Source organism: Mobula birostris, chromosome 12 (assembly GCF_030028105.1).
Source record: "Mobula birostris isolate sMobBir1 chromosome 12, sMobBir1.hap1, whole genome shotgun sequence".
NCBI lineage: Eukaryota > Metazoa > Chordata > Chondrichthyes > Myliobatiformes > Myliobatidae > Mobula > Mobula birostris.
Window position 1 is genome coordinate 67,678,763 of NC_092381.1, and position 26,765 is coordinate 67,705,527.

General features: G+C 40.9%; 1 protein-coding gene across 2 annotated transcripts in view; it reads right to left on the reverse strand.

Moving 5' to 3' along the window:
- hmcn1 (hemicentin 1) overlaps window positions 1-26,765 on the reverse strand; it is a 514,861-nt gene that overhangs the window by 20,932 nt on the left and 467,164 nt on the right. For both annotated transcript variants that reach the window (XM_072273998.1, XM_072273996.1), the window contains exons 89-99: window positions 19,520-19,690; window positions 17,640-17,810; window positions 17,012-17,182; window positions 15,450-15,620; window positions 13,786-13,956; window positions 12,637-12,786; window positions 11,937-12,074; window positions 8,427-8,548; window positions 6,558-6,795; window positions 1,293-1,355; window positions 1,064-1,183 (exon numbers count right to left, since the gene is read on the reverse strand). In XM_072273998.1, coding sequence (XP_072130099.1) covers window positions 1,064-1,183; window positions 1,293-1,355; window positions 6,558-6,795; window positions 8,427-8,548; window positions 11,937-12,074; window positions 12,637-12,786; window positions 13,786-13,956; window positions 15,450-15,620; window positions 17,012-17,182; window positions 17,640-17,810; window positions 19,520-19,690 — 1,686 coding nt within the window. The remainder of the gene's footprint in view (window positions 1-1,063; window positions 1,184-1,292; window positions 1,356-6,557; window positions 6,796-8,426; window positions 8,549-11,936; window positions 12,075-12,636; window positions 12,787-13,785; window positions 13,957-15,449; window positions 15,621-17,011; window positions 17,183-17,639; window positions 17,811-19,519; window positions 19,691-26,765) is intronic.

Consider the following 26,765-nt stretch of genomic DNA (forward strand, 5'->3'; position numbering starts at 1 on the left):
CATTGATGAATATTTGTCAGCAAAGATGCATTTCTACACCATCAGTGACCATCGGCTATTGTCAAATATTTAAAACAGCTTTGCTGCTTAACTTTGTTTCTGAAATTTTCATCATTTATGTTTACCTTAAAACCAGAACCAGAAGCTACTTTGGGCAATATATTGCTTTCCCCCATTTACCCCTTCAAATATTGGCAAAATCATAGCTACCAAGTTAGTAACTAAGAGAATACATTTCTGCCCGTCCTGCTTTGGAGTGTGCATCTTAACTATGAACACAAAAAAAATAAGTTCTTGTTCCTCCACTGATTTTTTCTCATTGACAGATACTGGCAATTTCAATGTTGCTGTAATGGGATAGAATAGAGAAGGGCATTTTAAGAGAGCAAAAATTCCCTAAAGTTCATGAAATGACCTTAACACTGAAAGTGCTGGGCGACAACATGTTTCAAGCAGCAAGTGCTGGGCTTCAATGGAAAAGACAAGAATCTGCTACAAAGTACTTCTTTAAATAGTGGACCACTGACCTTTGCGAGCATACGTGTTTCAAAGACTAGCATCTCTTTCCAGATTGTAACTGTGGTGTTGGCGGGTTATGCAAAATATTTGTCATGAAAAGAAAACCTTAAGAAATACTGTTTAATGTTTCCGTTTTTATGTGGCAAGTGGGTAGTAGATGAAAAATAATGATGGTGTCAGAGAGAGAAATTTGTTGAAGGTGTATTAGTGATAATAGATGCCTCGCCCACAATTTTTATCCTCTTGTTTTCTAAATTTAGAAAGGATTGTGTGGGAAAATAAAACCCATTGTGTCACATGACTCCTTATACTTCAAGAGTAATTAACTTGCTCTGTGCGTGAGTCATAGCCAATAAAGAACAAATAATTGGAAATGGAATTTTATGTAACCATCTCAGTAAACCAAAGCAGACTCCAATATTAGCATAATTGAAGTTTTAAGGATTGGGAGTCAAAAGAAATACCAAGTTACTTTCTTAATGTGTTTATTTTTATTTGCTGTTGAACACTGATTTGAACTTTGTTCAGTCAAAATACAGTTTACCTTGGCAAGTTCTTCCATCAGCAGATATGGTGAGACCTTCAGGGCATGAGCAGTAATATGTCCCCATTGCATTGTGGCACATGTGAGAGCAGGGATTCCTGATGGCACACTCATCTTCATCTGTATGCAATAAGCAAAGGTTTTAAAAAAGATTTTGTCCCATTTGTTTTTCTCAAAGTATCTTTGTCAAATGAAAAACCTTTCAGATGAATGACAATATTCAACCCACCTGAGCAAAAAGGCCCAACTGAATCCAAAACAAAACCACTCGGGCATTGGTTACTATGGTCACCTGCACGAAACAAATAACTTTTAGTCTTGGAGAATTTGGGATTTAACTACTTATAGAGAATTGTTAAGACAAAGCTCTCATCTTGGCAGTCTTTTACCTTGGCCAAATGGCAAGAATGCTTGACTCAGACAAATAAGTGAGATATTTTGATATGGTATTTTTTTCTAAATCCATATAAGCAAAATTATTTTATATATTAAATGATGTTGCTATAATATGAATTGTAGCAGAAAATCCTGAAAATATATAGCAAACCTATCAGCTGTACATTATGAAGACAGGCTGATGTTTTGAAATAATTGCATTACTGGTGATATTTCTGAGGTACAGAAGATATCCAAAAAGTGAATCTTTTTGGCTCTATATTTTCACTATTGTGTTCTTTTTTCAGTGTCATAGTTTCAGACTCTTTTTATTGTATTTTTTTTAACTGGCCAGTTTTGTTGGAGAGACGGTACTGTCAAACATATCACATGCTCATTTAACACAATGATAAATGTGGAGGCTGCCGAGGGAGTTCTCCGCTGTCACCCCGGCAGTGCTGTACATTCCACCTCTGGCCAATGTCAGGCAGGTATTGGATTTGCTGAGCAACGTACTCAGCAGGCTTGAAACACACCCTGATGCCTTCCCTATCACTGCCGTCGATTTCAACCAGGCCAGCTTGATGAAGTCCCTGAACAACCACAACCGCCATCGCCCCTGTGGAACCAGAGGAGCCAACACACTTGACCACTGCTGTGCCGCCACAAGAATGCTTACCATGCCATACCACGTTTGCACTTTGAAAAGTTCAATTACCTGGCTGGACTTCGACTGCCGCTGTGCAGGCAGAGATGAAAGACCACAGCACCAGTGGTGAGAGCCAGGAGGGCATGGTCAAAGGAGGCGGAAGAGTGCTGACAGGACTGCTTTGAGACAGTTACTGGTCAATATTCAGGGATTCACTTTCAAATCTGAATGAATATGCTACAGTTGTCACTGGTTTCTTCAAAACCTGTGTGGATGAGTGTGTGCCTTCCAGAACATACTGGACTTACAGACATACCCTGGTTCAAACTAAAGGAAGTGGATAACCAGGAAATTAGTAGAGGGCTAGATCTGTAGCATTCAAGACTGGTGATCCAGAGCCATACCGTAAGTCCAGGTACGACCTATGGAAAGCTTTTTTAAGAGTGACAAAACAATTCCGATTGAAGTTAGAGATGGAATTGGATACATGTCAGTTCTGGTGGTATTACTTCCTAAAAGCAGACCATTACTTCCTACAATCAGACCACTACTTCTTACAAAGCAAAACCTAACTTCATGAATGGCTGTGATACTTCACTCTCAGATGAGCTCAACACCTTTCCTCATTCTTTGAAAGGCAGAATAAAACAGCACCTGTGCAAATCCCCGCAGCATCTAGTGACCTAATTTCATGATGTATGACAGTGATACTAAACCTGATCCTGATTCTGTATTTGAAAGCTGCGAAAGCGCACAAGGCCTTTGGCCCACCATGATGCCAATTTCACAAATCTCACCTGGCTGCACTTGGTCTATTTCCTGTCTGTTTACGTGTCTGTCGAAAAGCCCTACCCTCATCAAGTATCTTTGTCAACTCAATGAGATCTGTGACAAGCAGCCTCTCTGTACAAATCCACAATAATTTTCTCGAACAAGTCCATGCTTTTCCAAATGCAAGTAAATCTTGTCCCCAAGAAACTAATGCAGTCATTTTTCTGCCAGTGATGTAAGGCTCACTGGCCTGTAATTTTCTGGTTTGTTGCTTTTCTTGGCTAAATGAACAACATTGGCTGTAAATTGATGCAAACCATCAAATTTGGTATGGTAGTTGAATAATTCTGTCAAATATTTTAGGTATTTGTGGTCAGTTAACTAGTAACAGGCTGATTGTTGCTTCAGTCAAAAAATCTGTCCGAGACAAGAATTTTGTGTCTTGGTGTAATTGTTTTTGTGAAGCTACGGAGTAATTATTTTTTTATATTTCCAACATTAAGGATTACTTGTATCCCAGATACAAAATACAGTTAAATCTGTATCTATTTTTTTAAATCTATAAAAGCTCAGATAAGATTCCTATTTCTACTGGAATAAAAATTAACAGCTGGAGAGCATACAATATGGAGCTGTGTAGCAGTGACAACCTCCCCATTGTGATCTGTCATTACAACAATGAACTAAATCTGGAGGCATCCAGATCATTGAATATCAAAAACTGTGACTCAAAATCACAGAAAACATTCAAAATAAAGGTTATTGTTAAAATCTGCTCTCTTAGAGCAATGAAATTTGAAGAACAGGAGTAAAATACAAATGGTATGCCAAGGAAAAGGTGAATATTAAGTGAAATAGTTCTGAATTTGTAATAGAACACATTACTAAGTCTTTATAACACTAGAACAGCAGACTGAATTGAACTTTAATGCTTTGAAATATATTAAGGAAGCTATTGTTATAAAGCAATACACATCAAAGTTGCTGGTGAACGCAGCAGGCCAGGCAGCATCTCTAGGAAGAGGTACAGTTGACGTTTCGGACTGAGACCCTTCGTCAGGACTAACTGAAGGAAGAGCTAGTAAGAGATTTGAAAGTGGGAGGGGGAGGGGAGATAAAGAATGCTAGGAGAAGACAGGAGGGGGAGGGATGGAGCCAAGAGCTGGACAGGTGATTGGCAAAAGGGATATGAGAGGATCATGGGACAGGAGGCCCAGGGAGAAGGAGAAGGGGGAGGGGGGAAAAACCCAGAGGATGGGCAAGGGGTATAGTCAGGGTCTCTCCTTAACTATACCCCTTGCCCATCCTTTGGTTCCACCCCCCTACCTTTTCCTTCTCCCTGGGCCTCCTGTCCCATGATCCTTTCATATCCCTTTTGCCAATCACCTGTCCAGCTCTTGGCTCCATCCCTCCCCCTCCTGTCTTCTCCTAGCATTTTGGATCTCCCCCTCCCCCTTCCACTTTCAAATCTCTTACTAGCTGTTCCTTCAGTTAGTCCTGAAGAAGGGTCTCAGCCCGAAACATCGACTGTACCTCTTCCTAGAGATGCTGCCTGGCCTGCTGCGTTCACCAGCAACTTTGATGTGTGTTGCTTGAATTTTCAGCACCTGCAGAATTCCTTGTCTTTGCAGTTATAAAGCAATAACTAGAATTCCAGAAATTGAAAGACCACTTATAGTTTAAAATGCATGAAACTGATAAATTGGTCCATTATTTTCTCAAACACGAGAAAATCTGCGGATGCTGGAAATCCGAGCAACACACACAAAATGCTGGAGGAATTCAGCAGGCCAGGCAGCATTCATGGAAAAAAGTACAGTCGACATTTCGAGATGATACAGACTGGAGAGAAAAAGCTGAGGAGTAGATTTAAAAGGTGGGGGGAGGGGAGAGAGAAATACCAGGTGATAGGTGAAACCTGGAGGGGGAGGGATGAGGTAAAGAGCTGGGAAGTTGATTGGTGAAAGAGACAGAAGGCCATGGAAGAAAGAAAAAAGGTGGAAAAGCACCAGAGGGAGGAGATGGGCGGGCAAGGAGATAAGGCGAGGGAGGGAAATGGTGAAGGCGGTTGAGGTTCTGGGGGCAATACTGGAAGTTTGAGAAATCTAAGCTCTTGTCATCAGGTTGGAGGCTACCCAAACGGAATATAAGGTATTGTTCCTCCAACCTAAGTGTGGCCTCATCACGATAGTGCAGGAGGCCGTGGATGGACATACCAGAATGGGGATGGAAGGTGGAATTAAAATGGGTAGCCACTGGAAGATCTGCTTGTTCTGGCGGACAGAGTGTAGATGCTCGGTGAAGCAGTCTCCCAATTTACATCAGGTCTCACTGATACACAGGAGGCCACATGGGAGCACCAAACACAGTAAATGACCCCGAAAGACTCACAGGTGAAGTGTTGCCACACCAGGAAGGACTATTTAGGACCTTGAATGGTAGTGAGGGAGGAGGAGCAGGGACAGGTGTAGCATCGTTCCGCTTGAAAGGATAAGTGCCAGGAGGGAGATCAGTGGGGAGGGACGAATGGACAAGGGAGACATGTAGGGAGCGATCCCTACAGAAAGTAGAAAGTGGGGGAGGAGGAGAAGATATGCTTGGTGGTGGGGTCCACTTGGAGGTGACAGAAGTTTCGGAGAATTATGTGCTGGATGCAGAGGCTGGTAGGGTGGCGGGAAGATGGGGTAAGAGTAGACGTGCGTGAAATGAAAGAGATGTGGTTGAGGGCAGCATTGATGGTGGAGGAAGGGAAGCCCCTTTCTTTGAAAAATCAGGACATCTCCTTCGTTCTAGTATGAAAAGCCTCATCCTGAGACCACATGTGGTGGAGATGGAGGAACTGAGAGAAGGGGATACCAAAGTACAGTGGAAAACCTGTCTTGCATAATGTTTATACAGATCAATTCATTACAACAGTGCGTTGAGGTAGTAAAAGGCAAAACAATAACAGAGTGCAAAATAAGGTGTTACAATTGCAGAGAAAGTACAGTATAGATGGACAATAAGGTGCAAGGTCATAATAAGGTCATTGTGAGAATATCCAGGATCACAAGATGCTACAGAGGGTTGCAAATTCAGCCAGGTCCACCACAGGCACAAACCTCTCCACCATTTGTCGTCGTGGCTATCCCTCGGGGTCGAGGATGATGGTCTTCGTTCTGTTGTGGCTCTCAAGTGGCCATTGAGGACATCTTCAAGAGGTAGTGCTTCAGAAAGGCAGCATCTATCATTACGGACTCTCACCATGTGGTACATGCCCACTTCTCTTTATTAATGACAGGAGCCTTAAGGCCCACACACTCAATGGTTCAGAAATAGATCCTCTCCCTCCACTATCAGATTTCTGAATGGTCCATGAACACTACCTAATTGTTCCTTTCTTTGCACTATTTACTATCTTGCAATTTATAGTAATTTTATGTTTTGAATTGCACTGCTGCTACAAAACAACAAACCTCACATCCTATAAGACAGTTTCTAATATTGATTTTAATCTTAATGTACCAGGGAACTGTTTGATAGTCTTCTAACAGCAGGATAGAACTGTCCTTAAGCCTCATGGATGTGTTTTCATGTTTTTGTATCTTCTGTTGTTGGGAGGAGGGAGAAGAGAGAATGTCCAAGGTGGGTAGGGCCTTTAATTAGATTGGCTGCTTTACCAAAGCAGTGCCAAGTATAACTAGGTTTCTGTTTCATTACCTTTTGTGATGATAGCATGAATCTTGTACTCCAGAATTTTGTCCAGTGGGCTATAAGTTGCCTCAATGGCTGTGGCTTGGAGCGTCTCCACAAGAAATGGCATTCGGCCTTGATTATGATCATAAGTAATGGTGTGATTCCAAGAATATGGTATGCTGGCATCATCTACTGTAAACATCCTGGTGGAGAAGGCATAGATTTGACCTGGTCCAGTCTGAATGTAGTCCTCTGAGTAATCCTGAACACAACAGAATTGCATGCATTTGTTATGCTTGAGTATCTAAACTACAGCTAAGGTTTACATAAGTAGTGCTTATTGATGATCAGATTCATTGTTTTTGCTTCAGTACAGATACACCATAAAGCCCCAACTTTGTTGCAATGTATAACATATCTGAGCACTAAACTGTTATTAATTTAAAAATTGCCGAACAGCTTGTGAGGATGAGGTAATCCATGAATTGTAAATCATCGCAAATTGCTGGCCTGTTTATGCCTCTATCCCAGGGGTCCCCAACCTTTTTTGCACCGCGGACTGGTTTATTATTGACAATATTCTTGTGGACCGGCCAACGGCGGGGGGGGGGGGTGTTCAAGTAGGGTTAAACTCACCTCAACATGTCTTTTACAGTTAGGGTTGCCAACTTTCTCACTCCCAAATAAGGGACAAAAGTAGCAGTCAAATCCCGGGACACTTTACCCCAGAAAAGACTACAATGACCATGAAGCCTTGAGCGGACACCTGTGTGCGCATGCATGACGTGTGCATGTGATGTACACATGCGCGCACGTGCTGATTTTTACCCCCACATATCTGTTTTTCCTTCATCTTCCTGACTATACTGTACATACATTATTTCTACTTTATATAGGCTGGGTATTTATCATATCATTCCTGCTTTTACTATATGTTAGTGTTATTTATTTTCGGTTTTATGTGTTATTTGTTATGATTTGGTAAGTTATTTTTTGGGTCTGGGAATGCTCAAAAATTTTTCCCATATAAATTAATGGTAATTGCTTCTTCGCTTTACACCATTTCGGCACGAAAGTTTTCATAGGAACGCTCTACCTTAGTGGGGGAAATATGGGACAAACCAATTTAGCCCAATATACGGGATGTCCCGGCAAATACGGGACAGTTGGCAACCCTATGTTCAAGTTCAACAGTGCGTGACAGGGAATGAGGAAAGGTGCAGCTGACTCATTTCGTTTCCTCACAGCCCGGTAGCACATGTTTTGCGGCCCAGTACCAGTCCGCGGCCCGGTGGTTGGGGACCGCTGCTCTATCCCATCTACTTTGTGTGAAATGACAGCTGGCACTTTTATTTAAATCTAATAAGAGCAAAATCTTGTTAAATTCTCTTTAATAACACATACTGATGCTTCTCATTCAATGAAACAGAATTATAGACTCGCAAGATGTTGAGAAGATTTGAATTACCACACCCTTTAGTCTCTATTTTTATGCTAATTCAGTTTTCCTTCCCTTCATTTCTTTGGTACTTCCTCCTTTTCTCACTTCCTCAGTCAGATTGCATAGGGTATTTGTCCCATCATACACCAAAACCCTACCAAATGTTATCAGTCTGAACTTGCAGCAACTTGGAACATAATCTTTTCAAGCCACCTCACATGAAGGGGACCACACTCCTGCAAATTGAACATTTAAATGCTGGAGTAATAATGGACTGAGGCTTAAGATGGGCTAGTGCTTGACTGGTTGTTTCCAGATATGACAGACTTTAACAGCTTTAAGCACATTGCAGCACTGGAAATTTGGTAGGAATTTGCATGCATTTTAACCTAGCATTCTAAGTTCCTCTTGTTCTCATATTACAAAAAATCATAATGCATTTCTTATTGTACCTTAACATTAAGGTTTATGGATGAGGGAAGTTGAAGCACATATCCGTTCACCACAATGTCCAGTAATAGTGCCCCATCAGAGTCCAGGCCTCTTGCAATGTGCGTCATTCGCAGTATTTCTCCTAGAAACCAAAGCGACCAAACAAAAGCAGAATTCTCACTGATGCCGCCTATGCTATTAGTAATCCTTCACCATGTGGTATTCAATTCAACGGTAAGAGATTATAGTATATAAATACATCATATCTGCTGCATATAAACTTTGTGAAATGGGGGACAATTCAGATATTCAAGAACTTATAGGCATTTCTTCAGAAGTATTCACTACTACTGATTAATGGTATGTGGAGCTAATAACAAGACAGTTTAACAATAAGAAGTGCTTAATACCCTGGAGATAGGACTCCAACCTCAGACCCAAGGTCCAAAAAAATTTGGTTTGCATATCCCTTAAGTGGTTTGCCCTATATGAATTCTGAGAAATTAAGTTTCAGTCATGGTTTTTCAGCATTGTTGGACAAATCCTACAATAATATGTGATGAGGTGAATTAAAAGAAACTTGATCTTGATGGATATTGTGGGTAACAAAATTTCTTGGTATATGCTGTGCAAAACTCAAAAGGCAAAGCCAGTCAAGTATGGACACGTTTCTGGTGACCAAAAGATGTTTTTAGAACTCTGAGCCATTTAGGTAGAATGGATGGGGAGACTTTTGGTGAGCAAGAAATCCAAAAAAGTAATTAAGAAACTCTTCTCGAGAAAGAGTGGTAAAAATGTGGAAGTCACTGTACTAGAAGGTAGGACGTACAGCTATGTCTAAGGGAAGCCAGAGAAAGGGAGAGTGAAAGAGGGTGAGAGAAAGTGAGAGAGTGAGAGAATGAGGGAGGGAGAGGAAGAGAGAGGGTGGGAAAGGGAGGGAGAGGAGGACAGAGGTATAAAAGGTTACAGTATAAGATGTAACTGAAGTTCAAATCTACCATAGCTGTTGGGATTGACTGGTTGGGTTGAATGTTTCTGGATCAAATACCTTATATTGTCCCTTGAAGGGGGGAGGGGGTTGCTGTTCAAGGCAAATTAAAGGGACCATTGTTCAAATTAAAGGGTCCATGAAAGGACACACAGAGAAAAACAGGGTGGGTGTAAAACGTTTTGGGGTTCTCTTAGTCATTTTTTTCTAGCTGTTCCTGCTAAGAGCTTATCAGTACAGGTGTCCCCCGCTTTTCAAACATTCGCTTTACGAAATCTCACTGTTACGAAAGACCTACATCAGTTCCCTGTTTTCGCTAACAGAAGGTGTTTTCACTGTTATGAAAAAAGTGCATGCGGAAAAAAGCAGCGCGCAAGAAAAAGGCAGCGCGCACCCCGAGCAGCCGCTCTCCCCTGGATTCGGAACGGCATTCTCACCGGCATTGCTTAAACACGTGCCTGTGAGCAGCTGTTAGCAAGATGGGTTCTAAGGTATCTGTAAAACTAGACATAATTATGCGTTTCGATCGTGGTGAACGAAGCAAGGACAGGGTGAGTTTGGCTTGTGGAAGCTGACGAAGATGATGTTGAAGAGGTTTTGGCATCCCATGACCAAGAACTGATAGATGAAAAGCTGATGCAATTGGAAGAGGAAAGGATAACAATTGAAACCCCAGTGTCCCACCACCCCAAACACCAGGCCGCGGACAGATGCCGATTCGCGGAGAATGCAGCGGTAGCCAGGAGGCACCCAGCACGTCTTTAAGAAAAAAGCCGAAATAAACAAGCTAATTAATTAGGTGTCGGATCAGAAGCGATTGCTGATTTCACTTGCTCTATGTAATCGGCAATTGCCTCTGATCTGGGCTGACATTTACGTGCCGGGCGGCACGTAATTAATTAGCTTCTTTATTTTGGCTGTTTTCTTAAAGATGCACTGGGTGCGTCCCGGCTACCGCTGGACTCCTGCATACTTCACGGATCGGTATCAATTCACTGCCCGGAGGGTGGGGGCCACTGCACCACCTCAACCTCCGACTCAGCCTTACACACCATTATCAGTGTGCTCAGCGCTGTCCCAACTCTGGTAAGTGAAACTACACTGTACATATATTATTTCTACTTGATTTAGGTTGTGTATTTTTATGTGTTATTTGGTATGATTTGGCAGCTTCATAGCTTAAAGGTTACTGGAGAGCACTTGCGCCGTGTTTTTGCCAACAGCACTTGCGTGAGATTTTCTGCCGACGGCGCTTGCATGAGATTTTCGCTACGGAGAACAGTGCAGTCAATCGTTGTAGAGAAGTATTTCTACTTTATATAGGCTGTGTATTTATCATATCATTCCTGCTTTTACTATATGTTACTGTTATTTTAGGTTTTATGTGTTATTTGGCATAATTTGGTAGGTTATTTTTGGGTCGCGAACGCTCACAAATTTTTCCCATATAAATAAATGGTAATTGCTTCTTCGCTTTACGACATTCCGGCTTACAAACTGTTTCATAGGAATGCTCTGCCTTCGGATGGTGGGGGAAACCTGTACTAATTTGAAAAGTCTGTTGTAGAATTTAAAGGTCCAGGTAAGTGACTTCTATTAAAATAAAGCAAAAATTCCCTCTAAGGGTACAAGGTGCAAATATCTTAATTCTTGATATCAAAGCTCGGGATAGTTACAAGTCAGATTGCAAATGAGAATCTAGGTTTGGGAAATGTGACCAAGGAAATCCATTTAATTTGACTTCATATTATACTTGAATCAGAAATCTATTTTAACCATATTTGAGCTTTGAATTCTAATGATATGTACTTGCTCATGTGTTTAATATTAGGTTTATTTAATTACCTCAGATTTTCCATTGGAGAATTCTGATTTGATTTCTGTTGTGCATTATTATTCCATTATGTAATATGCTCACGTTTATCTGTCATTAAGCTCTTTAAAGTGAACTGTCTATTAAAGTAATTTGGGAAGGAAGTTAATACAAGTACTTCAGCAACAACATTAGAAGTACTGTACTGGACATTAAACTTTTCAGATGCAGCAATATGAAATGTCCCCATGGGTACTCATTAATTTAAAACATGCTTGTTTGTCAGCATAATATAGGTTCCCATACATTATTAGAAATGCTTATTACTTCAATAAGCAATGAGCTAAAATGGTTAGAGCATGATAAGCTCTCCTAGATAAGAAAAAACAGTGTCTAAATATAGCTATACCATATAATTAGCAGCAAGTAAGATCAATTAAGAGATTTATTGTTACCATATTTCATAACAGCAAAGGAATTTCCTGAGAGCTGATATCGGAAAGTTTTGATTTTCAGACATCCATATTTAATGAAAAAAATTCTCCACCTAACATTGATATCAATACTTAAAGGGACAGCCAACTATTTTGCATTGACCAGGCTGTATGGTAAAGAGAAATCAGTCAGAGAGTTATAACTATTTCTAAGACAACAGTTGTATCAGATAAAATGATTAATCTCCTCTTCCAATTTTATGCACAATGGAAAAATTAAAAATATTTAACTAACCAGTAGCAAACTCAACTTGTGTCTCCCGCCTGAATACTCCTTTTGTTAGCGTGTATCCATTAAAAGCTTCCCCAATTTCCTTTGCAGTTGTCCAATAAATGGGGTTTAAGATTGAAATGAGTTTCCTCATGGCGGGGCCTAAAATACAGTGGAATGTGTAACACAAAACAGTATATTACAAAATAGCAATCAACCTAATACCTACAGCATGTATACCATAACTCCAGGCAACTCTGGGAATGTGTGTCTCCCAGAGGTAAGATCATTCTGACCCATTTCATGTATTAATAGCAGTTTATCGGTAAGAACACACTTTAGGGTTGTTGATAAAGGAAGGGTCACATTCTTACTTATGAGAGAATTAGAAAGTGAGGAGTGGGGTTGTTCATTGCCATGTCAAAATATATTATGCAATGAAGGTGTTCTCTTGCATATTATGTCAGCGACAAAGGCAATAAATCTGTTCAGTTTCAAGTATTATCTCCTTTCCCTCCCATGCCTTCACTCCTAGTCTCTTTATTCAATTTCTTCCTTCGATTTCAAATATTGTCTTCTGTCATTTTGCTTGATTTAAGGTAAATGTCAATTGAATTGATCTCAAATTCAGTTTCTGAATACAAAACCCATTGAACAGCCATGACCCTTCAGTTATGTTCACATCAAAGAGGTTCTATTAATGAATTAAATAGCAGCCACTTACCAATGCTTCTTGGTACATTGAAGATTTGTGCTTGTATATTTCGTGTCCCAGTTTCTGAACTGTCATAGATGGTGGCATTTAGCGAGGCAACACCAAATTCCACATTATTAATATTGCCTATAACACTTCCTCTGGCATACTGAGGACCACCTGAAGCGAAGGAACAAAATTGCAGCACATTACCTGTCACCCGAGGCACAGATTAAAATCTGTTAATAGCACAATTCATCAAAATTGCGAAGGCTGATAAGTGTTAACTTTCCACCAGAAATTCGTAAGATTACACCAGAAAATATATTACCCAATAATAATAATGTTATAATAATAACATAAAGAAGTTATGTTGGACTAAATCATGTGAAGAATATTTGCTTGATAGTGTTTTAATTTTAAAATAAGACCTCTCACTTTGATCAATCTTTTGGTCACTTGCCCTAAAGGTTCTTATTGGACCCATTTTCACGTTGTATTTGACATACGCTCTTGTGCAGTGTCCTGGGCTGTTTCATAATGTTAACAGTGGTATTTAAATACAACAGCCCTGTTCAACACCAGGAATCCGACTGGCTCCTTGCACGCTTTCCATCCATGCTGGGTTCAGGATCAAGCTAGCAACTTGGCCTCATGAAAAACAGACAAATGCTAAATAAACAGCAAGTTTGCTGCCCGATGTGCCACAAGATGTGGAAAGGATCACAATTCAACACCGGATTCATACAGCACAGAAAGAGGCTCTTTGGCCCAACTGCTACATGCTAGCCACATTATCCTCCCTACCAGTCAATTACCCATGTTTGGCCCCATGACTCTCCATGTCCTTTCCCTTAATGTACCTCTAACCCCAACTCATAAATGGAAAAGGTAGTGAAGAAGAAGAAAATATCTGGGTGAAGAACTACTGTTGGTTATAATGGGTTAGCAAAATTTATTTAACATTCAGGGTAAAGCCAAGGTCATTCATTATCAGCAAGTGTCTCTATTGTAGAAATGAAAGCACAGGCGATGGTCATGTACCCAGAACTAATTTCAACACAGTCCAGTGATATAAAATGATATCAGTAAATGTAATGATAAAGAAACCTTTTTAAAGTGGACTTTGTTAACTTCAAAGCCAGTCTCCCTGACCATTCAATAAGAAACCTTACAAACCTGGACAAGGTTGAACTTGACACCTGGAGACCTGTGAACCATCTCCTGGGCACGAGCGGCCCCCATTCAGTGGTACTGGGTTGTTGCACACACGGAGTCTCCTCTGGTCCCCACCTCCACAGGTTGTTGAGCAATCATTCCAAGCCTGCCAAGGACCCCAGCTTCCATGCACTTTGGGAGAAGTAAATGAGATTATTGGGGATGGTGATTATTAGCGTATCTCTTGGTGATTATTGCTGTAACATGAGGCCATTAGTCCGGCAGCAATAACACCTCTTATGATGAGCGGCAAATCAGTTTTCTACTATGGTTCCATTGCACTGACTTTTTCATTTGCATTAAGTGAGAATGGAAACAATATAACAGAACAATATTCTGTCACCTGTGTTGTACAACTCTACAAATACATCTGAGAGCATCTTGTCGTGTCTTAGAACAAAGTGAATCTTGAATAAACAGTACTTGCTCACCAGTTCCTGCCAAGGACTACATTACACTTGATCCTGGATTTGACTCTGAAGTCACAGGATACTTGGTTTGCTCTTGTGAGTTGGGAAGGTGAATTCCCTACCACACAGTAGCTGTATGAACCGCATGTCATGAGAGTATTATTTTTTACAATATATATATATTAAGCAAACAATAGCTTGAACTGATTACTCATCCATACTGTCGTCCAGTAGGGCAAACTATGTAAGCAGCTCTGAAAAGAGTAGGGAAGTAAATTTATTTTTTTATTTAGAGGTAGAGCATGAAACAGGCTCTTCTGGGCAACCAACCCACTGATTTAGCCTCAGCCTAATCATAGGACAATTTACAATGACCAATTAACCTAGTAACTGTCACATCTTTGACCATGGAAGGAAACCCATGTGCTTCACGGGACTGACATACAGACTTTCTGACAGAGGACGCTGGACGCTAGAATTGTACTCCGAACTCTGACACCCCGAGCGGTAATAGCGTCACGGTAACTGCTATGCCACTGTGATATCCCACTTCTCTAACAAAAGCCTCTGTTGGGTTACCTTCATGTTTGCAGGGACAGTAGAAACTTTCAGAGCACAAGAGATTGAGTCATTAGTTTGGATAAACCTCTTGTGCGATCTCCCTCATGTGGCTATAGCATGTGTTCCAACACAAAAATAACACATAGAGAAGAAACATTCAGAGGAAATCTTCATCCAGACATCACACATCCCTTTGATTATACCTAAAGAGGATGTAACTTTCGTGGCTACTGTGGTATCTGATGCTGCACTGTATATGCATCTCATCTGACACATTGCTCAAATCTGCACACTTTTAGCACAGTACTTCTTTCCTGAAAGACAATAAATAAAACTGCAGATGGGAAATCTGCAAAAAAATAAAGACACAGAAAATACTAGAGACAGAAGATCAGATGGCATCTATGGAAGAAAAAATGAAGGCAAAGTTCGGTCTCGTTAGAACGCTTCACTAGAACTGAGGGAAAAGGGAGTAGAGAGTAAAGAGAAAAACTGCACAAAAATCACAGATTGATGACAGGCAGAAATGTTTGGTTCTGATACAGACAGAAAAAGTTAGTTAACAGATTGGAGTTTGATACTTGCACCTGAAACTAATTAATTTTCTCTTTTTTCTCCCAGTTATATATACTAACGTAAAATCAACCAGCTAACCTGGGCAAAGATCAGTGCTGCACCGATGAATCTGTGTGTCAGCACCTGCACAAGCCCTTCCGCCACTCGCTGGCCTGGGATTGTCACAGGTACGATAGCGTCGCATTTGGCCTCCGTTGCACGTGCGACTGCAGGTTCCCCAGCTGCTCCACGGACCCCAGTTCCCATGAACTGAAGAAGGAAATGTTATTAGCATTATTAACACTGTTGTGACTTGTAACAGAAGTGTGTGGAAGATAGGACAAACAAGACCACTGCTGTGCATCCAGGGCCGCTAACAATCTAATCAATCTCATATAGTTTTTAGCCTTGATGAACAGCCACCATTATTGGCATATTGTCTGCGGAAAAAGAATTAACAAATATGGAAGTAGGAAGATGACAAACATTGGAATGCATTTCTTAATCAGAGAGATGAAGCACTTGGAATGGGCCTTTGGGTAAGGCTTGTGAGATGATGTGATGAGGAATGTACATTCAGCCTTCTATCAATCGTATTTATCTTATAATGTTGCAAATGATATGTAAAATAGCTGACTATTTGTCTTTGTTACTGCTCAGATAATGTTACTTATAAAGTGTGAAAAACAACCACAGACATTGTGATAGTTTTGGGTTCCCAGCCTGCAAAGCCCTAAACTCAAAAGAAGATTTAAAGCTCTATCCAGTACAGATATCCACGAGTACCCTCACTACAGGGAGGTTATACTCGATCGACCTACTCTTCAAAGACTACATGATTTCCCTGTCTAGTCTCTGCAGTGAGGTCCAGCTGCCAATACCCACTAGAGTGGTGGGTCTCAACAACAGGTTGAGCAAAGAATATTTATTAGAAGTTTAACTGTCATGAACAACTCTGACTCTTTGGAAAAATTACAGTACTGTAGTGGAATGCTGAGGTTAGCAATAAGCCTCTCAGGCTCTGGAAAGTGAATATCCAGCACAACTTTAAATTCATGACTGACTCAGTCCAGTTAAAGATACACTGCTTACCTAGCCTTCATCAGTTCGTGCATGTATGTAATGATGTAACTTGTTTCCTGTAAAGACAGCCATGTAACACCTAAACCAGTAGAGTTTTTTTGTCAACATGCCAATTGATATGGAAGATCATTTAATTTAATTACTTTGAAGTTAGAAGATATTTAACAAATATGCAAGCCACTTCCTGGCCGATAAAACTTCAAACCACAGGAATCCTCAAAAGGAAGATTTTCCACTTACTTAATTTCACATCAGTGTTTAATTACAAATTGACAACAGCAAAAGATTCCCAAAACTTCTGCTAGATTATTATAAATTTGGAGTGTTAAATGCAGTAATAGATTAGACACTGGTGACATGAAAATCTAATCCTAATTTTGTGACCAAAACGAAAACGGCAAAGGAAAATAAGCATCTAATGAACAATAATTAGATTTCAGGCCGAGACGACGTTTAAAACCTCTGATCTCAATGTTAAAGCACCTGATACTAATTTTGATTTTCTCTACAGATAAGTAAACTGGAAGAGCTGAACTGGGGATTGTAATAGTTCAGCTAATTCTTTCACTCATACTCACTTGGACATGGATCACTATTACAGAAGTCCATTTGTACATCACTTCCTTCACAGTAGCGTCCTCCATACCGAGGGGTGGGGTTTGAACATGTCCTGGCCCTTTGGCGAGTGCCTCCTCCACATGACACACTACAAGCGCTCCAGCTGACCCAAGGTATCCACTTCCCATCCACTGAAACAGTGAGATACCACAAAAAAAAACAGATCAAGGTTGCTGATCTTCAAAGCCTCATTAAGCCGACAGGGATTAATGACATGTCAAACAGGTTGGATTAGGATGACCCAGGTTATATGCAATGAGTAATGACCAACTTTGTGATCCATTTCAAATATTTCCTAATATAGGCTCCTTTCACTTAAGATTAGAACTGAGCAAGCACTTGAAGAATATTTGTACAATGTCTTCATTTTGTTTCAAAACCAGTGGTCTTTATTGTAGTTGTGCTCAGTGCTGATATGCAGGGATGTAACCAGCATTTAGTCTTTTGGTCTGATTCAGGTAGTGTTGGCTGAAGTATAAAACCTTTGTCTAAATACAGAATGCCAATTCCATCCCAGAGGCTAAAAATACTTGCTGCTCTGTTTTACACAGCAGACTCTCTTATGCTCATTATCTGCCACTTGCTTACCTGGACACATCCTGTTCTTGCAAACGCGTGTCTGTGCATCTTGCCCTTCACAGTGCGTCCCGTCAAATGATGGGGGAGGATTGTTGCAGAGTCTTAATCTAGTCTGAGTCCCCTTCCCACAAGTCTCACTGCATGGACTCCATGGCAACCAGGAACTCCAGCCGCCAGTTACTGGAGAGAGATTAATAAAACGGAGAACAATATTTCAGTCTAAAAAAACATACATAATTAGGATATCTAATCTAGAAAGCTAGTCAGTATGTTAGAACTGGATAAATCTGTGCTGTTACTGTGAAAAAAACAAATCTTAGTCTATTATTTCCATATATTTGACCAGAAAGGAGGTAATTTGGCCTATTCAGTAAGTTGACTTTCAAAGCATTCCTGTCAGCCATATTTCCATGACCACTCACTATTACAGGTCCCCTCCTTGATTCTTCTGCAATCCCACCTACGCTAGAGGGTAATTTACTGTAGAAAATTAATCTATCAGAACAACTTTGGAATGTGGGAGGAAACCTAAGCAATCATGTGAAAAAATCCTCTCAGGCAGCACCAAAATACGTATCAGACCAAGTCAGGAGAGTAGCTCTATCTGCTTCATCGCTTTTCTTTCATACCCACCTTGTGGAATTGACTACACTAGCCTGGCAAAATCATTGCATAATCTGGAGAAGATGAGAACACTGATTCAATATGTCAATCATTCCACCCCCACCCTGAATCATCCATAAAGGATGTGCACTGAGTGAACAGTAGCTGAAGGCATATTTGAAAGTAATGTGTTTAGTCTTGACCATTGGTTTGCAAACATAAGACATGATGTCACAAAAGTACTGAAATATAACAATGCGATCCCAAGACCTAAGCTGCACTTTGCAACTGGGTGTGTACATAACCAAGAACAGGAGATTCCTTTTCACCTTCAATTTCCTAAGTTAACAGAGACTCTTAGAGAAATCCAGGAGAATCCACTCAATGTGATTGAAGTTCAATACTTGTTAAGTGTGGATTGTATTTTGCTACCAAGAAATTTTTAGCAGGATCTCCCTCCTAAGGAGTATTAAGGAAAGTGATAAAACACTGGTTACCTTGGGAAGCTTGTCAACTGTATTCACCTTCTTTGGATTGGAAAATCTTACTCTCAAATTCAATGTCACACCGTTACTGTCCCGTGGATTTATTTAATTTGCTCAGAAGCATTTGCTTTTGAGCCACAATATGGATCAAAGACACATTATGGTGCAGTGATCTGAATATTTTGGAAGCTCTGCTAATAACTTGCACAGAATTAAGTAGATAAAACATTTTGCAACATTTCAGAACACTATATTTAATTCTATATATATTTTTTTATTGGATGCCTGGAGCTTACCTCAATACTAATATCTTTTAGACAAGGCAATGAAAGAAAGAGGCCACACAACTGGAAAAATGAGCTTGCTTAAAAACATTTACACATTTATGAAAGGAAACAGTGTAGAAAAGAATCTTTGTTTCAATTATCTAAAGATCAATGTATCATCTGAAATTTCTAATGAGGAGTGTGTTGCAATTCATGGCTTTTGTTAGAAAAGGAGCCCTAAGCCAAGAATAATCTATTCTTTTCATTTTGGGGAAAGTGGGTAGCTCAGATGGCTGTTAAACTGTGGGGCTGGACTCAAAATAGTCACACCAGATAAGGAAGGCAGATACCCTTCTATGAAGGAGCCAGAATTTTTTTTTTATTAACACTGGTCCTTCCAAACCATTTAATTATTTAACTAGTTTTAAATTCCTTGGGATAATGAGAGCATAGGTACAAACACAGTATTCTCCAGAGGTCCTGGTGAAGGGAGCAAGTGATTGTAGGATCGAACATTTGGAATTAACTGGGTCACCTGGACATGGCTGGATGTTGCACATGATGGCCTCCACTGCCTTGCCTTCACATCGTCTCCCTCCGAACTGCATGGCTGGATTACTGCAACTCCTAGTCCTCGTCCTGTTCCCCTGGCCACAAGTACGAGAACACTCTTCCCATTGACCCCACTCTGACCAACTGCCATCCACTAAAGACAGAAACATTCATTAACACCAAGTCTTAGTAAACAATATCCGCAAATTTCTCATCCTACTAAGAATGTTTACAAGAGGTCATGTTTTGGAATTCATTTGAAGCAGGTGATAATGCTAATGCAAATAATGTATAAAAATTAAATATAAAAGTTAGCTTCCCTTCTCTGACATCATGCTGCTTGTACCTAAATGTGATTCTATGGCTTCTGCTCCCTTCTGATACAGTGGCATGCAAAAGTTTGGGCGCTCCGGTCAAAATTTCTGTTACTGTGAATAGTTAAGTGAGTAGGAGATGAACTGATCTCCAAAAGTCATAAAGTTAAAGATGAAACACTCTTTTCAACATTTTAAGCAAGATTAGTGTATTATTTTTGTTTTGTACAACTTTAGAGTGAAAAAAAAAGAAAGGAGCACCATGCAAAAGTTTGGGCACTTCAAGAGATTTGAGCTCTCAGATAACTTTTACCAAGGTCTCAGACTTTAATTAGCTTGTTGGGGCTATGGCTTGTTCACAGTCATCATTAGGAAAGGCCAGGTGATGCAAATTTCAAAGCTTTTTAAATACCCTGACTCCTCAAACCTTGTCCCAATAATCAGCAGCCATGGGGTCCTCTAAGCAGCTGCCTAGCACTCTGAAAATTAAAATAAATGATGCCCACGAAGCAGGAGAAAGCTATAAGAAGGTAGCAAAGTGCTTTGAGGTAGCCGTTTCCTCAGTTTGTAACGTAATTAAGAAATGGCAATTAACAGGAATGGTGGAAGTCAAGTTGAGGTCTGGAAGACCAAGAAAACTGTCCGAGGGAACTGCTCATAGGATTGCTAGAAAGGCAAATTAAAACCCCCGTTTGACTGTAAAAGACCTTCAGGAAGATTTAGCAGACTCTAGAGTGGTGGTGCACTGTTCTACTGTGCAGCGACACCTGCATAAATATGACTGTACCATATAACCTACTGTATAAAATAGGACTACTTTATGTTGTACTAATATATAGTATTAAACATGCGCTATTAGGCATGTATGGATCTGTATATATGTGTGTTCAGTTCGGTTTTAGTTAGTAAAGAACCCTGTTAATTTAGCTCCCGTCTCCAGCGTTTTTATTAATGATATTATTGTGTAAACTGGCCAAATAAACAACAAATTGGCGATGAGGTTAATGAACCTACATCGTATCAGAACGCCGCATTATAAGTGATAATGACATTCGGAAGAAGAGAGCAAGGTACGAGTCCGAAAGGAAGTGAAAGACACAGTCGGAAACGCAACACGTCCAGCCAAGACCACAGCCAGCGCTGACCTCAGGGGCTGAGGGTTTGCCTGCTCCAGAAGGGTGATTAAAAAAAGGAGCGACACACCCATCTAGTCAGAGTACGCTTGCGAAGCTAGCAAACAAGAAGGTCACTTGAGTCAAAAAGAAAACAAGGGACTGGGGCTAAATTAACAAGGGACCAAGCCTAAATTAACATAACAAGGATGGCATTAATTGGAACCATTACAGCATTTGATAGTGGCATTGAAGACTGGGCAATTTATATTGAAAGAATAGAGTTATATTGTGTTGCTAATGATGTTAATGAAGAAAAGAAAGCCAGCGTCTTACTTAGCGTAATGGGCGCGAAAACATATGGCCTGCTAAGTCAGATGACAAAACGTTCAAGCAAATAGTAGACACTCTCCAACAGCATTTAAACCCCAAACCGCTGGTCATTGCTGAAAAATTTAAATTCCATAAATGGAATCATATCAAAAATGAAAGCATTTCTGAATATTCTGCTGAATTGCTCAAATTATCAGAACATTGTCAATTTGGAGCTGGTCTATCAGATGCACTGAGGGACAAGTTAGTGTGTGGCATGCACTGTGAAACCACATAGAAGATGCTCCTGTGTGAAAAAGACCTTACATTCGAGTAAGTGCTAAACATCTCAATATCATTAGAAACAGCCACACGAGATGCTTCAGAGATACAACAAAAATCCATGGAATATGCCACAAATAAAATGTCACTGAACAGAAATGAAGGAAAGAAATGTTACTGTTGTGGGAACAGGTCACATGACCCTGATGATTGTTGGTTTAAAGATAAAGAATGCAGAAACTGTGGCAAACAGGGACACGTTGGCAGAGTATGCAAAGCTAGTAAACAGCAGAAAAAGGACAAAATACAGAAGGAAAATACAACAATGTGCATAAAATGAAAGAAAACAATGCTGATGAAAACTACTCAGACAAAAGTGAATTGTCTTGTCTACAACTTCACAACATGAAAGAGACAGATGATCGAAGAGTAATATGGATCACTCCACAAGTGGCAGGCGTGAGACTGAAGACGGAGTTGGACACAGGCTCAGCTTTAACAGTGATCTCTGTACACGACTACAAACGACTGTTTTCTCACATACCTCTGAAATGAACTAAACTACTGTTAGAGACCTACACAGGACAGAAAGTGCGTCCCAAAGGTAAAATTAATGTGACAGTGACCTACGGAGACAAAACACAGCAGCTGAACCTCCAGGTACTGAAAAATGGAGGACCACCGTTGCTGGGACGTGAACAGCTCAGGAAAATTCAGTTCGATTGGCACACCATCAAGGCACTAGATGTGTCAGCAAAGGAGGGCAACAAGGCTACATCTGAGAGACTGTCACAAATACTTGCTGACTTGCTGAGGAAGTGTTCATGACAGGAATAGGAACGCTTCAGGGCATGAAGGCAAAGATTGAGATTGAGGAAAATGCATATCCAAAATTTTACAAAGCCAGACCAGTGCCATATGCAATCTGTCCAACAGTAGAGGCAGAGCTGAAAAATCTGCAGCAGGCTGGGGTCCTGTCAAAGGTGGATTGGAGTGAACGGGCCATGCCTATAGTTCCAGTGATGAAGAAAACCTCCAGCACAAAACCAGGAAAACCAAGCAAGGTGCGCATATGTGGAGACTTTAAAGTGACTGTCAACCCATTTCTCCGCACAGTACAGTATCCTCTACCTCGTATTGAGGACATTTTTGCTTCACTGTCAGGAGGGGAACATTTCACAAAAATTGATTTGACCCAGGCTTACCTCCAAATGGAAATCGAGGAAGCATCCAAGAAATACCTGACAATAAATACACACAAAGGACTTTACCAGTACAACAGGTTGGTGTTTGGGATAGCATCAGCTCCTGCAATCTGGCAAAGGGCAATGGACCAGATTCCGCAGGGGATTCCAGGGACTCAGTGTTACCTGGATCACATCATTGTCACCGGCAAGAATGACGACGAACATCTTTCTAACCTAAAGCAAGTGCTCACCAGGTTACGAGAATATGTGCTCAAAGCTAATAGACAGAACTTTTGAGTTTTTCAGAAAGGAAATTTCATACTGTGGGCATGTGATCAATAAGGATGGCTTACACATGTCTCAAGACAAGATAGAAGCGGTGCTTAACGCACCACCACCTGAAAATGTGTCTCACCTGAGAGCATATCTTGGCCTAGTGAACTACTACCACAAGTTCTTGCCTAACCTAGCCACAGTCCTACACCCACTAAATGCATTATTACAGACAGGGACACAACGGAAGTGGACTGAGAGCTGTGAGAAAGCGCTTCAAGAAACTAAAAGACTCATAATTTCAGAAGGGGTGCTCGTGCACTTTGACCCCTCCTTACCTATCCGACTAGCTTGTGCTGCCTCGGCCCATGGGATAGGAGCTGTGTTATTGCACAAGTTTCCAGATGGCTCCAAAAGACCAATAGCCTTTGCATCAAGAACGCTAACTTCAGCTGAATGCAACTACGCACAGATTGACAGAGAGGCCCTGAGCCTCGTGTGGGGAGTCAAGAAATTCAGTCACTACCTGTATGGCCAAAAGTTTACTCTGTTGACTGACCATCAGCCTCTTGTGTCAATCTTCAACCCAAGGAAAGGCGTTCCAGTGCTGACAGCACAAAGGCTGCAGTGATGGTCCCTTTTCTTAGGAGGTCACAGGCATGACATTGAACACAAGGGGACCAAGCAACATGGCAACGCAGATGGTTTGTCACGTTTACCACTGCCCACTTCCAAGGTAACTACGCAAGTGGATTCAGCAGAGGTCTTTCACACAACAATAATTGAACAATTGCCAGTAACAAACAGCCTTATTGAAAGGGAAACAGGCAATGACCCTATGTAGTCGAAAGTGTATGACATCACGGTAAAGGGATGGCCAGCGCGGGGTAACACACTGTTTCCAGCCTTCTCAGCGAGGAAGGAGCAGTTGTCAGTGTGTCGGGAAAATCTAATGTGCGGTTCACGAGTTGTGATTCCTCCCAAGCTACGCACTAGCGTGCTGGAGGAACTGCACGAGGGGCACCTGGGTACCGTGAAAATGAAAAGTCTTGCCCGTGCCTATGTGTGGTCGCCAGGAATCGATAAACAAATTGAGGACTTGACCAATAACTGCTCTGGATGTCAAAAGATCCAGAACACACCACCACAAACCCCCCTCCATCCATGGGAGTGGCCCTCATCACCATGACTCATCACACATCGACTTTACTGGACCATTCATGGACTCTATTTTTTTAATTGCCGTCGATGCACATTCCAAATGGCCAGAGGTCATCAAAATGAAATCAACCACATCAGAAAAGACCATTACAGTTCTGAGGACCATGTTCACCAGGGATGGCATACCAGAACAAATCTGCACAGACAGTGGACAACAATTTGTCTCTGAAGAATTCTAAAATTTTATGAACAACAATGGAATCAAGCACTTTACATCTGCCCCTTATCATCCATCCACAAATGGCTTGGCAGAAAGATTTGTGCAGACATTCAAGAAAGCCATCAAGGCAATGGACAGCGAAAATTGACCACTGCAACACAAGATCTATCGTAATGCGGTACATGCAACCACCAATCAGACTCCAGAGATGATGTTTCTGAACAGGAACCAGAGGTCCTGCATGGATCTTCTCAAACCAGATGTACGGCGTGATGTGGACAACAGATAGTTCAAACACTTGAATGCTAAGTCAACACGGAGCTTCAGTGTGGGACAGTCAGTTCTAGCACGTGATTACCGGACTGAAAAATGGCAGCCGGGTACAATTTCCACCATAGACAGACCACTGATGTATACAGTGGAGGTGGAAGAGAACGTATGGAGACGTCATGTGGACCAGATCCGGGATGCTTAGGTGAAAAACTCAACAACACCTTGCCCGGACTCCCATGACATAGAAGCACGTCATGTGGATCAAATCCTGAATGCTCAGGTGAAAAATACAACACCACCTTGCCCTGACTCCCTGGATATAGAAACAACCACATCAGTTTCATCCACAGATAAGCCTGTCATCAGTGCTGAGGACCCACCTGATGTACCTGTGGAGACTATTTCCCCAAAGCAAACGTTTCAGGGCAGACATTACCCGGAGTGCTATAAGAAGGCCCCCCCCAAAGACTCGTTATAATTATTATAATTATTATTACTATATTACTCTATTATAATTTGATATTATTAAGTTACTAAGTAAACAATTGGTAAGTGTTGTATGTTAAGGGTACACATAATTATTTAGTGTAGTGTCCCCAGTTAAAAAAACAGTTGATACACTATTAAAATAAAAGGGGAGGAGTGTACCATATAACCTACTGTATAATATAGGACTACTTTATGTTGTACTAATACATCGTATTGAGCATGCGCTATTAGGCACATAGGGAACTGTATATATGTGTGTTCAGTTCTGTTTTAGTTAGTAAAAAACCCTGTTGAATTAGCTTCCGTCTCCAGTGTTTTTATTAATGATATTGTTGTGTAAACCGGTCACATACACAACAATGACCTTCATGGAAAAGTCATCAGAAGGAAACCTTTCCTGCGTCCTCACCACAAAACTCAGCGTCAGAAGTTTGCAAAGGATCATCTAAACAAGTCTGATGCATTTTTGAAACAAGTCATGTGGTTTGATGAAGTTAAAATAAAACTTCTTGGCCGCAATGAGCAAAGGTATGTTTGGAGAAAAAAGGATGCAGAATTTCATGAAAAGAACACCTCTCCAACTGTTAAGCGTGGGGGTGGATCGATCATGCTTTGGGCTTGTGTTGCAGCCAGTGGCACGGGGAACATTTCACTGGTAGAGGGAAGAATGAATTCAATTAAATACCAGCAAATACTGGAAGCAAACATCACACCGTCTGTAAAAAAGCCAAAGATGAAAAGAGGATGGCTTCTACAACAGGATGATGATCCTAAACACACCTCAAAATCCACAATGAACTACCTCAAGAGGAGCAAGCTGAAGGTTTTGCCATGGCCCTCACAGTCCCCCGACCTAAACATCATCGAAAATCTGTGGATAGACCTCAAAAGAGCACTGCATGCAAGACAGCCCAAGAATCTCACAGAACTAGAAGCCTTTTGCAAGGAAGAATGGGTGAAAATCCCCCAATCAAGAACTGAAAGACTCTTAGCTGGCTACAGAAAGTGTTTACAAGCTGTGATACTTGCCAAAGGGGGTGTTACTAAGTACTGACCATGCAGGGTGCCCAAACTTTTGCTTCGGGCCCTTTTCCTTTTTTTTTATTTTGAAACTGTAAAAGATGGAAATAAAAAAGTAATCTTGCTTAAAATATTAAAGCAATGTGTCATCTTTAACTTTATGCCTTTTGGAAATCAGTTCATCTTTTACTCACTTAGCTATTCACAGTAACAGAAATTTTGACCAGGGGTGCCCAAACTTTTGCATGCTACTGTATGTTTTGGGGAATAAGAAACCATTATACCCTGTGGTCTTTGAACAATAGTAACTGCAACAGATTTCAGGAAATTTACAAGGTCTGTAACTGGATTTTTTTCCGTATTGTCATTTCAGAGGATCTGTCCTGGGTCCAGCATCAAGTGTCATTACAAAGCATGGCAGCACCTCTGCTTTCTTAGAGGTTTGCGAAGATTCAACACGTCATCTGAAACTTTGACAAACATCCATAGATGTGTGGTGGACAGTATATTGACTGGTTGGATCACAGCCCGGTATGGAGACACCAATCCCCGTGAACGGAAGAGCTGACAAAAAGTAGCAGATATG